Source organism: Bufo bufo, chromosome 5, assembly GCF_905171765.1.
Source record: "Bufo bufo chromosome 5, aBufBuf1.1, whole genome shotgun sequence".
Classification (NCBI taxonomy): domain Eukaryota; kingdom Metazoa; phylum Chordata; class Amphibia; order Anura; family Bufonidae; genus Bufo; species Bufo bufo.
In genome coordinates this window covers 565,814,184-565,831,097 of record NC_053393.1, presented here as the reverse complement: position 1 = coordinate 565,831,097, position 16,914 = coordinate 565,814,184, and the positions used below count along the sequence as shown (strand labels likewise).

Genomic DNA, 16,914 nt, shown 5'->3' with positions numbered 1-16,914 from the left:
GTCTGACCTGGACCAGGGGGTTTCTAGGGATGACATTTTGGCCTCTTGTAAGACGGCCGGACTAGCCATTGATTTTTTTGTGTGACTCAGCTCCCCAAAAACTAAAATTGGCCTCTAAGTCCATGGCGCTTTCTACCGCGGGCAGGCGCCCGCTTTGGCTAAAGCCCTGGAAGGCGGATACTACTTCCAAACACAATCTTTGCGCCATGGCGTATGAACCCGGCAGACTGTTTGGAACAGAGCTGGACCAAATAATGGAAGGACTGTCGGACAAGAAGGGCAAATCCCTTCCCCAACAGTCCTTTCGTGGTTGGGGCAAGAGGTATGGGTCCAGTTCGGGACTTCAGCCTAGAGCCCAAAGAGATTGGGGCTCCCGTAGAGGGGGAAGATCCTCCAGAGTCTCTAAGCCCCCCAAGAAGTCCTCGGCGCTCTGATTGCGGGCCTCCTCGAGGCTCTTGGTACCTTGCCGGTCTAACTGGATTTCCAGAACTCCCTGCTCCCCATATTCCCGTAGGTGGTCGCCTACAACATTTTCTAGGGTTTTGGCAGACTCATATCCAAGACCCGTGGATTCTCCGTATTGTATCTCAGGGATACCTGGTAGACTTGGACAGTCCCCCTTTAGACAAGTTTGTTCAAACAAAATTGCTTCCTTCCAGCAAATAGAGAATTTTGGAGAACTACGTTCTGGAGTATCTTTAGAAAGGGGCACTAGAGGAGGTGCCCCTTCAAGATCAGGGAGCAGGTATCTATTCCCCAGTTTTTCTGGTACCCAAGGTGACCGAAGACTGGCAGATGATCATAGATCTGAGATACTTCAATCAGTTCATCAGACGCAAGCGTTTCAGGATGGCAACTATCCAGTCAATCTTCTCTTGCCAGGGGACTTCCTGGCAACCTTGGACCTCAAGGATGCCTGCCTTCATATTCCTATCCATCCTGGGTCCAGAAGATTCTTAAGGATCACGGTGCAAATCAGGGGAGTCCTAAAACACTTTCAGTTTGTGGCCCTCCCGTTTGGAATTTCTTCGGCCTCACACACATTTACCAAGGTGGTGGTTTCCGTGGTGGCAGCTCTAAGACTTTAGGGTCTGAGCATTATTCCATACTTGGACGACTGGCTCTTCAGAGCCCCTTCCCAAGCGATCCTGTCCCAACACATTCAGCGGGCTGTAGCCTTCCTCCACCAACTAGGATGGATAATCAACTGGGACAAGTCCCAGCTCCTACCAGCTACCTCAGTGAAGTTCCTAGGATTCCTGGTGGATTTAGTAGAACTTATTCATCTTACTCCCGAAAGAAGGCTATCTGTTCAGAATTCAGCCCGCTCTCTCTCAGTACCTCGGATGGTAACCATTCGTACTTTGATGAGAATGTTGAGACTAATGTCATTAACCGCAGAGGAGGTTCCTTGGGCATTATGGCACCTACGTCCGCTACAATCGGAGGTACTAGCCAAGTGGAATCACAGTCCGTTGGGACTAAATTCCGTGCACTCCCTATCTTATCGGGCCCGGTCCTCCCTAAGATGGTGGAACCATCTCGAGGACAGCAAGTCCCTGATCCAACCCTCTTGGATCATACTTACCACAGATGCATCCCTAGTAGGCTGGGGAGCACATCTTTTAGACAAGACAGTCCAAGGAATCTGGACACCTGAGGAGAAGTTATTATCATCGAATCAGGGCGATCAAGCTAGCCCTTTTTGATTTCGCTCCCTGCATTCAAGGCAAAGCAGTGAGAGTACAGTCAGACAGCATGACCGCTGTAATGTATATCAACAAGCAGGGAGGCACGAAGTCACAAAGTCTCCTGAGAGAGATAGGTGTGATATTGGATTAGGCAGAATTGAACCTCGCCCACTTATCAGCCGTCCATATTAGTGGAGTTCACAATATGATAGCAGATCGCCTGAGCCGAGGTCTTCCAACTGGGGAGTGGTCTCTCCATCCAGACATCTTCAAGGAGATAACGCTCATGTGGGGAATGCCAAAGATCGATCTCATGGCAACGAGATTCAACACCAAGGTGGAGCGGTATTGCTCCCTTTAGAGGGAGGACAACCCGGTGGCAATATATGCACTGTCAATCCCATGGAGGTTCGGGCTGGCCTATATCTTCCCTCCAATTTCCTTGATTCCAAGGGTATTGATGAAAATTAGGCAGGACCAAGCGTCAGTCATCAACATCATTCCATACTGGCCGAAAAGAGCTTGGTTTACCCAACTCATTAAAATGAGTCTGGGGCAATTTTGGAGGCTTCCCCCAGAGAGAGTACTGTGTCGGGGGACACTCAGACCTCCTCAAATCTTCAAATGTTCAACCTTACAGCCTGGAGGTTGATCAGTCCCTTTCAAGAATAGAAGGGCTATCGGGGTCTGTCTTGAGAACCCTAGAGCACTCCAGATCTGAGGCTACCAACAGATCTTATTCAAGAATTTGGAAGATTTTCTCAACTTGGTGTTCCAGTCGTCAACTGTCATCCACTGATGTGTCCATACCTATTATCCTACAGTTCCTGCAGGATGGTCTGGATAAAGGGTTGTCACCTTAGACCCTCAGAGTGCAAGCTTCTGCTATCTCTGCCTGTCTCAACAGGTCCATTTCTCAAGAACCCCTTATCAAGAGGTTCCTTAGGGGAGCTTCAAGGTTAAAGCCTACGATAATTAAACCTATCCCGATATGGGATTTAACGGTCGTGCCCAGGGGGTTATCATCTACCCCCTTTGAGCCCTTAGAGGAGGTGGAGTTCAAATTTCTGACCTGGAAAATTACCTTTTTATTAGCTATCACTTCTGCAAAACGAGTTGGGGAACTCCAAGCTTTTCTGCTTTTGAGCCGTACACCAAGTTCCTGCAAGACCGGGTGCTGCTCAAGTTTTTATCGACCTTTATTCCAAAGGTGCCTTTATTCAGCAACATCAACCAGGTGATTTCCCTTCCAGTTTTGGCTCCTCTCCCCTCCTCAGAGGAAAGGGGTCTCCATACCCTCGACTTTTCGAGATGTCTCAGGATTTACCTGGAGCGGTCCAAGGTATTAAGGAAGGATGAAAACCTCCTTATCCTTTTTTCTGGTACCCACAAGGGTATGAATGCCACTAAACCCTCCATCAGTCGATGGATCAAAGAGGCAATTCGCGAGTCTTATGTGTCTCAAGGTTCTGAGCCACCTGAGTTTGTGAAGGCCCACTCTACTCGAGCGGTGGCTACTTCCTTTGCAGAAAGAAGCTCGATTCCGCTGGATGTCATCTGTAAGTCGGCTTCTTGGAGTTCTCACTCCACTTTTACCTCACACTATAGAGTGGATTCTAGGATAGATAGCTATTCCTCATTTGGCCGGACAGTATTATCTTCCGCCAGGCATGAGAGCCCTCCCATGGGGGTTTCTACTTGCTAATCCCCATCTGTGCCACTGGTTAGGGCGTAAGGGAATCGTTAATTTCTAGCGATAATTTGTTTTCTCTTAGTCCCAACAGTGGCACACAAATATCCCCCCTTAGTTACTTTAGTGTTGCCTTCTTTTCTGCTAGTAACTACACAAGGGGACTGGGGTTTGATCCCCCTCTTTATTGGAGTGGGAGGGTCTTGTTAATTGCTTAATTACTTTCACTTGTCAATAAAGTTTCCTCCTGTCCTAAGCAGTCCACGGGGGCAGAATACCCCATCTGTGCCACTGTTAGAACAAAGGGAAAACAAATTATCGTTAGAAATTAACGATTATCGGTGCAGCCCAGGACCCAGAGCCTGGAAAACACCTTAAAAGGGACTCTTTCACACACCCCTCCTTCCCCCGGACTCTTCCACACTTCCCCCTGGACTCTTCCGCATCCCTCCTCCCCCCGGATTCTTCTGCACCAATGCTGCCCCAACCCCCAGACTCTTCCGCGTGCCTGCCCGCCCCCCCTGGACTCTTACTCCCCCTCCCCCCGGGACTTATTTTTTATGTTTTTGCCGAGTTAGAGCCACCCTTGGTCATCCACTCCGCTGGAGCAGCCCCCCTGTAACGGACCGTTTCAGCAGACAAGGGGTTAAAATCAGTTTAGGCGATATGCCCCTTTCTGAGAGACAGGCACAGCTACTGCAGAACACCAAACTCCCGAACTGGATACAAAATAGCACTCCAAACTGGGACCTCACGAATAGCTGCTAGCAGACGAACAGGAATCAGCTTACACTCCTGGCAATCAGTCTCTAACAGCATACAGTGGATCCCCCCAATAACGAGACAAGGCTCCGTGTTGAGGGTCAAGCAGTGGTCTGAGGTGCTGGTACACCCAGCCTGGTTTTTATTACAGTTGCTGCTAGTACAGGTCCGCCCACAGGGAGGTATAAAACAACCAAGCCCATCTGGTGTACACGCCCCTAGGGGACCAGAAGGAAGACTGTGACACAGGACAGACATGCAGCACTGCGGGACACACAGAGACAATACATCCCCACAATGCATCATGGTTTCCTCCTCTCTGCCCTGGAGACACCCGAGGAGTAATCCAATTATCTCTCAAGACAAAGAGAAATCACCAATACACATGTGGTGTCGGGTATTTATTTCATATAAGATATGAAATCATAAAAATTATGATTTCATATTTTTATGAAATATGAAAAATTAAAAATTAAAATTTTTATTGGCGGACATATAAACGCCAGTTCTTTTATTGATGAGATCTAAAGTTAATTTGTGCAGATAATGAAACAGGGTGCAATTAATTATATAAAATATAATTTATTACAAATAAATACATGCAGTAAAAATGGCATACAAATGAATACAAGGTTAATATCAAAATTGACCACAAAATGATGCTCCGCCGTTTACGCCGGGCTTACTTAATTTAGTACACCAAGTACAATACAATGTTATTCAAATTATTATCAAATTATTACCGATTATTAAAATATTATAATGTAACAATAACAACAAAACAATAGAAATGAATCTGTGGAAAATCCCTTATGCTCAATCAAAGAATATGGCAGTAAGAGACACCTTATAAATACGCCCGTTGGCCTAACTACGGATAATAATATCCGATCAGAGATTCTACTCTGATATCAATATTACAGGAATTCTAATGATGTGCACGTTCATTAAAATTTCCCATAAAATTATTGTTTTAACACTACTGACCCACTAATAATGGGGTCTCAACTATATGCCAATTGGAGCGATTTATAATTACTGCAAATAAAATAAATTATACATTACCCCTGGCTTTGGGATAAAGAGCTTTTAGAATGGACTCAGCTTTCCAAGGTTCAGATATGTCCCGTCCTATGGTATGTTCCTGACGTGTGAAGTGATGCTGATGAATAAATCTTTATAAAGAGTTCCGTTGTGAAGAAGTCCTTGTGAAGTTTTTCCTTTTGTGAAGTTTGTGAAGTGTTTGAAGAAGTGTCCTTTCTCTCCCAAAAAACTGGATCAGATATCCCCATCCTTATCTATGCCCATCCCCTCTTGGAATAGGAATTACCAATTAGATAAGGTGGGTGTGACGTATGTTAAACATGGGGATGATGTCACTAATTGACATTCCTAGGAAACTTCTGCCCATCTACCACTTGATGGCACTGTTGTATCATATAACAATTTTGAATATTTTAAGAATTAACATATTATATTGCTTGTTTTATTACTACTTAAACTTTGCCCTTTCACACCTTAAATCAATTAGGAGGGGCTCTTTCTGACACTTTGCTCAGACTGACTGGCGGTATCAGAAGTTTTCCTAATCCCTGAATTTATGGGGCAGATAGGAGTAATGATGGTTTTTCTGGTTTGTGTACCTTAACTGTCTTCAGCTATTGAGTAATGATGTTTGAAATAACATCAGCTCCTCTAAAATAAACCCTATTTAAGAAATTTCCACTTAAACACATTTTATATCCCCTAGAATATACCCTCTCAGTGAGATATAGACATATAAAGATACATTAATAATATTTGGTTATAATACATCAATATTGCATAGTATATATGAATCATTAATAAGTTCAAACGCTAAATAAATGCACACAGGAATATATCTATATATGAATATATGAATAGATATCTGTTCCACACCAGATGTGTTTTATGGACGTCTCTTATCAGATCATGGTTTAGCCATGAAACACCCATTGTTCCTCAGACAGACAAGTTTAGAGAGACCTGTGTAGATAAATCCATGTCTCTAAACAATAATAAAAGTATAGTCTTCTCTATATATTCACTTTTAACACATTGAACTTGCTATGAACCCATCTTGGTTTTTTTCAGGTTCATGCTGATCACATGTTGTTAAAGGCAATGATCATCCATATTGAATATGGTATCATCAGATACATTGTACACTTATGAAAATGCACAACAAATCCCCCTTCATTCCAAAATATTCCATAAAATGTGAATGTATTTGGAATGCTTAAAAGGGCTTTTCATATATCTTCTTCGATGCGTAGACTTGGCTTATAATGTTCCAACCAGAGCTTGACTAAAGTTCTTCTGGAGAACCTTATCTAACGCATGATTTGGATGGTCAACATACTCAACCATCCCATAGATCCTGCAAAACAGGATATAAGTTCGATAAAGGTTCGTTTTGATTCTCCATCTCCACATGAATGTTTAATAGGTTCCTTTTCAATGAACCAATTTCAAGTTCCAATATCTTGATGGAGATGGAATCGGCAACTGTCATACCGGTAGTTATAACAGTGACCACTACGCCAAAGATTATGGCGGCTACGACTGCAAAAACATGAATCACTTTGGTTTGTAGAAAACTGTTCTCTGGTCAAAGTCTTCCTTGCTTGCTCCAGGATTTGCGTAATCCGTTCTTGGGAATATCCGATGTGCATCTGGTACCAGGCTTAGATTTCCGGGGACTGGATTTCGGACACGTTGAATTGCCTTTCGACGAAAACGCGTGGATCCAGGCTGATGTAGACCTTCTGGGATAATATCCTCTTGTTCGTCAAGATGAACCCCGCTGTATCTTGTAGCATGATCCCCGATGAAGGACCTGGCACAGCAATCGGCTCAGCATGGAACTCCTTCCCCAAGATCAGGACGACGTAGATAATGGCAATCATCTTTGATGACATCTTACGCCTATAAAATATTATATGACACATATGAGTATATACATTTTTTTTTACTTTATCCTGCAAGAAAAGAGTTACTAATACCATATACCTCTGATTGGCATAAGTTCTTTTCTTGGACAGAGTAAGTTCTGGTTTCAGAGGTGAGTTAGGAGACATTTTGTTACAGAGGAAACATACATCAGGATGGGTTAGTATGCGTTAAAGATGTAGAATAACAGATAACGTTTTTCCGTTCATACGATACCAATCCTTATTTCCGTCTTTAGCTGGAACCATAAAGTCTTTTCACCTCTTTTCATCCAACTCCTTCAATCTCTCGAAGTCGTGCACTGGGATGACAAACACGTAGCTGATTAATGTGCACCCATTTTTCAATAAATTCATCCCCCTTAGGGATTTTGATCTTGTAGACCACTGGAGATAATTTGTCAGTTATGACATAGGGACCTTTCCAGGAAGGTAGGAATTTTCTCTCCTTCACTTGATCCCGAGCGAAGTTATAGAGATATACCTGATCGGAAATTTGATACTCCTTCTGTGTAGTCTTCCGATCATAGTATGTCTTAGCACTCACTGCGGCTTTCTCTATATTTTTCTGGGCGAACGCAAAAGCATGCTGAAGGTGCTTGCGTAAATTTTCCACATACTGATGCGACGTTGTAGCATTGATCAAGTTATGGTCTGTTGTCCTGAAAAGTAAATGCTGGGGTAACACCATCTTCCTTCCCGTGATCATCTCGAAGGGAGAAAGTTTAGTTGCTGCGCTTGGGGTGGCTCTGATGGCCATAAGCACCAAAGGCAACTTGACATCCCAGTCCTTACCAGATTCATTGACAAACTTTTTCAGGATGTTCACAATGGACTGGTTGTAACGTTCTACTCCACCACTAGAGGCTGGTCGATAAGCTATATGTAGCTTCCTCTTTACCCCCAGGATTTCCCACATCTTTGTCATCACCTCACTGGTGAAGTGACTTCCACGATCGGATTCGATGCGCTGGGGAAGACCAAATCTAGAAAATACATGGTTAATGAGTAGAGATGCACATGCGCTTGAACTGCATGTTTTGCACGGCAAACATTCCACCCATTTGGTGAACAAACAAGTTACGGTTAACATATACTTGTTGCCTCTTGATGAGGTTGTTACTGGTCCAATGAAGTCAATTTGGATGTCTGACCATGTCATGGACATCCCCCTTTTCATCAATGGTGCCCGATGAGTGGGTCCTTGTGGCTGGAATTGAGGGCAGATTAGACATCCCTGACAATATGTTTGCACATCTTGTAACATATGTGGCCAGTAAGCATAGTCCCGTAGTAACTCGTACGTTATTTTCTCACCTCGGTGACCAGCTGTTGGGGCATCATGTGCATGTTGTAACATCAGACCTCGGTATGCTGCAGGTACTATCCATTGCGTGATACCATTCTTAGAGGTTCTTATCAGCAGTTCATCCTGTAATGAGATTTGGGACTTACCTTTCATCAAAATTCGTAACTCCTCCTTACCCACACAGTCTTTCGTGGTTATGGGATAGTTATGTGGATCCTCAATGTGCTTATAAAAGAGACCAATAATTGGATCCCCCTTTTGGCTTGCAATGAGATCCTCACTAGGGGAATTTTGGCTCCACTGCGCCACATTGGCTTCAGCTCCCTTTTGGGCCTGACTCCTTGTCATAGCATCCACTTGGATAGTTCCCATGAGGTCATCAACGTCAAAGACTTCTCCGTCAATGGTTGCTTGCTTGGCAAGGGAATCCGCTAGGTCATTCCCCTCTTTATCCATGCCTGGATATTTTGAATGACCTCTTACCTTCTTCCAATAAATGGTAAGACTGTGGGCGGTAACCATCTCATCAATTTTACAAAACATCTTTCCATGCTTTACGGGCTTGTTATTACTTCTCATCCAGTCGGACCTTTTCCATCCGGGAAAGTACTCCACAAAGCTGTTACGAATATAGTCAGAATCTGTGATGATTACAAATTCCTTAACATCATATTCGATAGCCATTTGTACGGCTTTGTACACAGCAGTAAGTTCTGCAACTTGGCTGCTTTTGGAACCAATCTTGAATCCAATGGATACATCCAGGAATGTATTATTCCATACGACTCCAATACCTGCAACCAATGTACGTTCGGATCCTTCATCCACATGGAAGGAGCAGCCGTCTACGTACACACATGGTAACAATTTGCAATACTCCTCTTCATAAGATTTATATGGTGATGATGATTGTTCATCCAGGAAATCATTTTCCGTTGACTCACCTTTACGTTCCGTATGGGTACAGTCATGGAGTTCTGCTAATCCTTGAGCAACTGGGTTCTTATTATTTTGTTTGTACCTGATTTCCAATGGCCATCCCATTAAGGACATTGTCCAGGCGGTTATCCTGCTGTTTGACAAGTTTCCATCTCTTATACGATCACTCTGCAAGTATTGCAGTGGCTGATGTGCGGTCTCCACAATGATCCTTTCGCCTTGGATGAAACTCCTAAAATATTGCAAAGCCCACACAGTTGACAACAATGCTTTCTCACAATCATTGAATTTTACCTCAACCGGTGACAAGGACTTGCTGGCATAGGCGATGATCTTGTTTCGGTTTTCCTGTTTTTGGAAAAGAACTGCACTTATGCTTTTATCAGTGAAACCTGTTTCCACGAAGAAAGGTTTTCCCCCTTCTGGATAAGCAAGGCATGGAGCCTGGATAAGTTTGGCCTTGAGCTCGATTACAGCTTGCTCATGACGCTCACTCCATTCCCATTTTACTCCTTTCTTTAGCAACTGTAAAAGAGGTTTTGTAATTTCGGCATAATTATCTATGAACTTACGTGAATAGTTCATCATGCCCAGGAATGATCTCAACTCTTTGAGATTTGTAGGAGATTTTGTATTAGTCACTGCTTCCACCTTCTTTTTCTGTGGGTTAATTCCATCCGCAGTGACTTCATGACCTAGGAAATTAACCTTGTTCCGGCACCATTGAGCCTTTTGCAAAGAAAGTTTTACACCTGCTTTCCTCAGCTGGGTTAGTACATGCCTCAACTCCTGAATATGTTCCTCAAAAGTTGTACTTTTTATCAGGATGTCATCCACATAAGACAAGGTACCTCGTTCAGTGGCATCAGGCATTGCCTTATGCATGAACACTGCAAACTCATGGCCTGCATTTATGTACCCGAAGGGCAGTCGGGTCCATGCATACTGTCGTTTGCCAAATGTAAAGGCCAGTTTGTACTGATCCCTTTCATCTACCTTAATCGTCCAATATCCTTGTGCACAGTCAAGGGCAGTGAAGATTTTGGATCCTTGTATTTGTGCCAAACACTGGTCAATATATGGCACGGGCCATCCGGACATATAAACACGTTTGTTCAACTGTCTTAGGTCCGAGCAGAGACGAAATTGACCATTAGGTTTGAGGACTCCAAGTATCGGATGATTGAATGAACTGTGTACTGGACGGATGATACCTTTCTCCTCCAAGTTTTTGACGATTTCCGATAGTGACTCGTAAGCCGCCAGCGGAAGTCGGTATTGTTTTACAAAAACAGGGGGTGCATCGGGATCTGTCTGGATTCTTGTAACGTGTAGGTCTGTTTCCCCACAGTCATAAGAATCCTTGGCGAACATCTCCTGGAACTCTGCGAAGAGCTCCTTTAGCCGTTGACGCTTCGACTCATCGGAGCATGCGTCAGCCATGGAGATTTGTTCTTCCACCCGCTCCTGAAATTCTGGGAAAATCTCAGGCTGACTTAACTCGTAAGCTTCTTCAAGCTCACTAGTTAAATCGTTCTGGGTGTAGCATACCTTATCCTTTCCTTGCTGGTACGATTCATACTCTTTTTCATCGATCTCATGGTTGAAAACCAATGATGATTCTTCGATGAGGCATGTACCTTCTTCAGAGCTGAACGGATAAACAGAGTGGATGTTAAATAACCCCTCAGGGGTTGAGGAAAAATGTTGTTCCACTGTTTGTTCCTCTGTCAGGTATTCATCAGGAATTATTCCAATAACATCATTTTGGAATCCAAATGTGTAGTATTCCGAATCCATAGCCAAACCAATTACAGTGTCCTTTTGTAGGGATATGCTATGGGAAACCATGTTATGAATTACCATATGTAACGGATCCTGATGGATATTGATCAGGGGAGTAGGCTTTACCTTTAGGCCGAGTTGCTGTATTCTGTTGGATAAACAGATCAACGCGTCTGTGTTCTTCAGCTTCTGTCCCTTCTTTACTTTAATGGGTAGAAGAAATGGTTTGCATCCTTCAGGAATTTCAACTTTCTCAGCAACCATGATACTTACGGCATAGGGCATTTGTTGTCCCCATCGTAAGGCTTGTTCTATATCCTGGAATCCCTCTGGGTTTCCCGGCAATCTGGACCATAAGGTGTTATTCACCAGGTCAATCTGTACGGCAAATCGGTGCAGAAGGTCATTACCTATATTCATTTGATACCGTGGTTCATTTATCACGATGAAAACGTGCTCCGTAGTTTTGTTTCCTATGGAGATAGACAAAACGCATCTTGCAACCACATTATGACTTTGGGAATCTCCATCCAGATCATGAACCCATTGGTCCTGTGGAGAGAAACTTTTAATCATTTAGGATTGGTAATCTGTTTCAAGAGTCCTAGGCTTATGTAACTTGCTTCGGATTTCAAATCCAACTTGGCAAATTTCACCCGGGCTATATTGTTTACCTGTACGGGAATCAATAAATTGTCATTGACCCTTTTAATCCGTACCATCGATTGAATGTGCCTTGTCAGGTCCGCGACTTCGTGATTCCCCCTTTCAAGAGAAATGGTTAAAATATCATCATCCAGAGTTACCTTTTTGATTTCGTCCCTCTGGATGGTAATGATGTGAGCGGCACCATTGACATCTTCCTCGGGTTTACCATTCTTCAGGATTGTGACCTCCGGTGTTTGATTGTTCCTGAAATGCACTTCAATAGAGCTAGGTTTCTCTTCAATCACATGACAACTGCGCTGTGCTTGTGTGTTGCAAGAGTATTCATAGGCAATGGGTGCCTTCACCTGAGTCCATACTGCTTCATTAATGAAATCAATTATGGGACTCAATCTTTTTAATAAATCGATTCCTATGATCATCTGATCATATGAAAGATCCACAATCAATGTGGGATGTCTAATTGTCTTCTTGCCAATCTTAAATGTCAACCAGGATGTTCCTTTTACCTGTAAGGCATCTCCACCTACACTTATCAAAGATCCATCAAATGACCTTAATCGTGGCTTCTTTGATGTTAAATTCAAAGTCTTTTGGAAATAACTGATAGATAAAATGGTGGCTTGTGATCCAGTGTCTATTAATCCTTTGATTGGTCCGATAAGTTCATTTTGGAGATATATATCCATAAAGTATCTGCCATCCACCTGGAACAAATCACAGAGAAAGTTAGGATGTTTACCCATCTGCTGTCTGAGAGGTTGACCTCTTTGCAGCTCCGTGACCTCTGCATTCCTGAGTCTCACAGGACAAGCTGGAGGAGCAGCATCAGCCCCCCCCTTTGGGACAAGCTGTGTGACACCACAAGTCACAGCTGGCTCACGGCTAGATGCTGGAACGATGGGATTACACACTGGAACAGGCATCTGGTCATATGAATTGACATCATTAGACTGCAAGACAAATGACATATTAGACATTTCCCCCCTGGCCCTAATTTCAGGGTCAGAGGTACTGCAAGGAAATATTGAATTATGAATCATATCAGATTCTACCACAATCAACTTAATATCCTTACAGTGGCCTGGGTTCTGACCCGGCCCAATTTGCTTTATGATGTTGAGCTGGGACCTGGAGTTGCCCCTAAAAAAGGCTCAGGCTGTTTTCCTGGAGATACCAATTTCCTCACAATGTCACTCAACTGGGCCACTTGTTCTGCCAGCTGATCAAACCTGTTTGGTCTGGGCACATTTTGGTTTTGCTGAGCACCCTGGTTATTGGTAGGTGACCTACTCCTGGGTGAATTTGAGGATTCCTGCCTATCTTCCCTCTGTTGTCTGGGTCTATTATCCCAGCGCCTGTAACCTTGATAATTCTTATAATTATAGGGCCCGTATCCCTGGGGGCCCCTATTGTAATAGGGACGGTAGTTAGACCTCCCATTACCTGAATTATTCCCCTCGGATCCATTAGTATTTTGGGGTTTGGTCTGTTTGGGCGGTCCTACCTGTTGTTGCTGGGCTTGTTGAGCAGGTCCTATAGACTGAGGGAACCTTCGTGGCTGGCTTTCAAATCCCAAACTAGGGTTTACCTTAGCTTCAGCTACCTTTTGCTCTGGGGATTTTTTAAACCTTCTCTCCTCTATTGCATGGCACTCACTGATATTATACAGCGTGGTGGCAGCCGTCACCAACCAATCCAGGGGGGCATCAATATCCAGATCTCTGGCTAAGTTAAATTTGATCTGGGTTGGCATAGCGTCATAGAATAACTGTTTGAATTCTTCAGATTCCCAATTTGGGGATCTATATGCCAACCCATAGGCATTTTTGAGGACAGAGAGGAATTCACGGGGACTCTGATTGGGTCTACATGTAAGGCTATATATGTCCCGTTTTGCAGCAGTGGTGGTTCGGTATGGTCCGAATTCCAACTTAACCTCATGCAAAACACTTGGCCAATCTTGAATGCCTCTCTCCCCAAATGAGGTAAAGTAATGACGATACTTATCATCAAATGCCCATGGAAGGAATCTGATCCGGTCAGCATCAGAGTATAATTTTAAAGAATCCATAGTGGATTCATACATTTCCAAGTGATTGGCTATCTGAGAAGAACCTTTCTTGGAAAATTTGGATACTGTAGTATTCAAAAACTTAATTATGCTGGAGGAGCTCTGATCCTTATCTGAATATTGGGAATTTTTATTCCTAGAAACCACCTCAGCATATGTTGGTCGCCTGTGATCCTGTGGCAAGGAATAAGTCACATGCTTCCCCACATCACTGTCAAACTCACATGCACTTTCGCAACTTTCATGAGACTTATACGGCACAGGTGATTTAACCCTAACATCTCTTCTCAGGGGAACATGTGGAGAAGAACTTCTAGGGGCTTCCCTGTTATTGGCATCTAGTAAGGCGGTTGCAGTTTGGAATGCCCGACTCAATTGGGTGAATGCCTCCCGTGTAATCATGCCAACACTTTCAGGTTGCTGAGTATCTTGGATGGGGTCTGCTTTAAGAGCATGTGATGGCATGTCTGGATAGTGGGGAGTAAGACATGGAGGGTCAGGATATCCCACAGCGTTAGATGGATCCCTTTCAGCATTGACTATATTATGGGCTGATCCATCTGTCTGTTTAATTTTAGAATACTGGAGATATAAATCCTCTAAATCGCTTTTTGCCTTTTGGTATGCATCATGGCTGTGACTAAGGTTGTACTCTAAGTCTTTGATCTTCGCTTCTGCGGATTGTAGTTCTGATTCTATCTTGGATACATATATTTTTGTACCCATTATAGACTCATACCTAACTTTTGAGAGGGTACTGACTGCCAACAATGCATACAAAACAGGTGGCAATGCACATAAGAGGTGTTGGTCCCTTTTGGTATTATCAGTTGCCAAATCCATATATGTCAGGTATCTATCAACCATGCCACCTAACTTCCATATATCTCCACGTTCTTCATAGGCTCTTGCCTGCAGCTCATTAGTCCATTCATCTATATTTTTATCTAACTTCAAACGGGAATAAACATATTTGATAACCTTAGAGATTATCTTATCTGGGTCAGATGGACTATCTGCTAAAACCTGGCCATTACCTGGGTCGCTGCCTGTTACACTCATGATTTTGATCAATAATCAATAACAACAACAATTTGACTTGCCAATAAGGATTAAGTAATATTTTCACTAATTGCACAAATTGGTTATAGAAATATCTCAATCAATCTCGGTGGGACCTCCAAAATATGTCGGGTATTTATTTCATATAAGATATGAAATCATAAAAATTATGATTTCATATTTTTATGAAATATGAAAAATTAAAAATTAAAATTTTTATTGGCGGACATATAAACGCCAGTTCTTTTATTGATGAGATCTAAAGTTAATTTTGTGCAGATAATGAAACAGGGTGCAATTAATTATATAAAATATAATTTATTACAAATAAATACATGCAGTAAAAATGGCATACAAATGAATACAAGGTTAATATCAAAATTGACCACAAAATGATGCTCCGCCGTTTACGCCGGGCTTACTTAATTTAGTACACCAAGTACAATACAATGTTATTCAAATTATTATCAAATTATTACCGATTATTAAAATATTATAATGTAACAATAACAACAAAACAATAGAAATGAATCTGTGGAAAATTCCCTTATGCTCAATCAAAGAATATGGCAGTAAGAGACACCTTATAAATACGCCCGTTGGCCTAACTACGGATAATAATATCCGATCAGAGATTCTACTCTGATATCAATATTACAGGAATTCTAATGATGTGCACGTTCATTAAAATTTCCCATAAAATTATTGTTTTAACACACTACTGACCCACTAATAATGGGGTCTCAACTATATGCCAATTGGAGCGATTTATAATTACTGCAAATAAAATAAATTATACATTACCCCTGGCTTTGGGATAAAGAGCTTTTAGAATGGACTCAGCTTTCCAAGGTTCAGATATGTCCGTCCTATGGTATGTTCCTGACGTGTGAAGTGATGCTGATGAATAAATCTTTATAAAGAGTTCCGTTGTGAAGAAGTCCTTGTGAAGTTTTTCCTTTTGTGAAGTTTGTGAAGTGTTTGAAGAAGTGTCCTTTCTCTCCCAAAAAACTGGATCAGATATCCCCATCCTTATCTATGCCCATCCCCTCTTGGAATAGGAATTACCAATTAGATAAGGTGGGTGTGACGTATGTTAAACATGGGGATGATGTCACTAATTGACATTCCTAGGAAACTTCTGCCCATCTACCACTTGATGGCACTGTTGTATCATATAACAATTTTGAATATTTTAAGAATTAACATATTATATTGCTTGTTTTATTACTACTTAAACTTTGCCCTTTCACACCTTAAATCAATTAGGAGGGGCTCTTTCTGACACTTTGCTCAGACTGACTGGCGTATCAGAAGTTTTCCTAATCCCTGAATTTATGGGGCAGATAGGAGTAATGATGGTTTTTTCTGGTTTGTGTACCTTAACTGTCTTCAGCTATTGAGTAATGATGTTTGAAATAACATCAGCTCCTCTAAAATAAACCCTATTTAAGAAATTTCCACTTAAACACATTTTATATCCCCTAGAATATACCCTCTCAGTGAGATATAGACATATAAAGATACATTAATAATATTTGGTTATAATACATCAATATTGCATAGTATATATGAATCATTAATAAGTTCAAACGCTAAATAAATGCACACAGGAATATATCTATATATGAATATATGAATAGATATCTGTTCCACACCAGATGTGTTTTATGGGACGTCTCTTATCAGATCATGGTTTAGCCATGAAACACCCATTGTTCTCAGACAGACAAGTTTAGAGAGACCTGTGTAGATAAATCCATGTCTCTAAACAATAATAAAAGTATAGTCTTCTCTATATATTCACTTTTAACACATTGAACATGCTATGAACCCATCTTGGTTTTTTTCAGGTTCATGCTGATCACATGTTGTTAAAGGCAATGATCATCCATATTGAATATGGTATCATCAGATACATTGTACACTTATGAAAATGCACAACAGTGGGGACAACAGAACAG

At 42.2% G+C, this 16,914-nt stretch overlaps 1 protein-coding gene across 1 annotated transcript in view; it reads left to right on the top strand.

Moving 5' to 3' along the window:
- The first annotated feature begins 206 nt into the window (after positions 1-206).
- LOC121002667 (ankyrin repeat and SOCS box protein 10-like) overlaps positions 207-16,914 on the top strand; it is a 178,125-nt gene continuing 161,417 nt past the window's right edge. Inside the window, exons 1-2 of the mRNA XM_040434100.1 lie at positions 207-322; positions 2,787-3,033. Coding sequence (XP_040290034.1) covers positions 207-322; positions 2,787-3,033 — 363 coding nt within the window. The remainder of the gene's footprint in view (positions 323-2,786; positions 3,034-16,914) is intronic.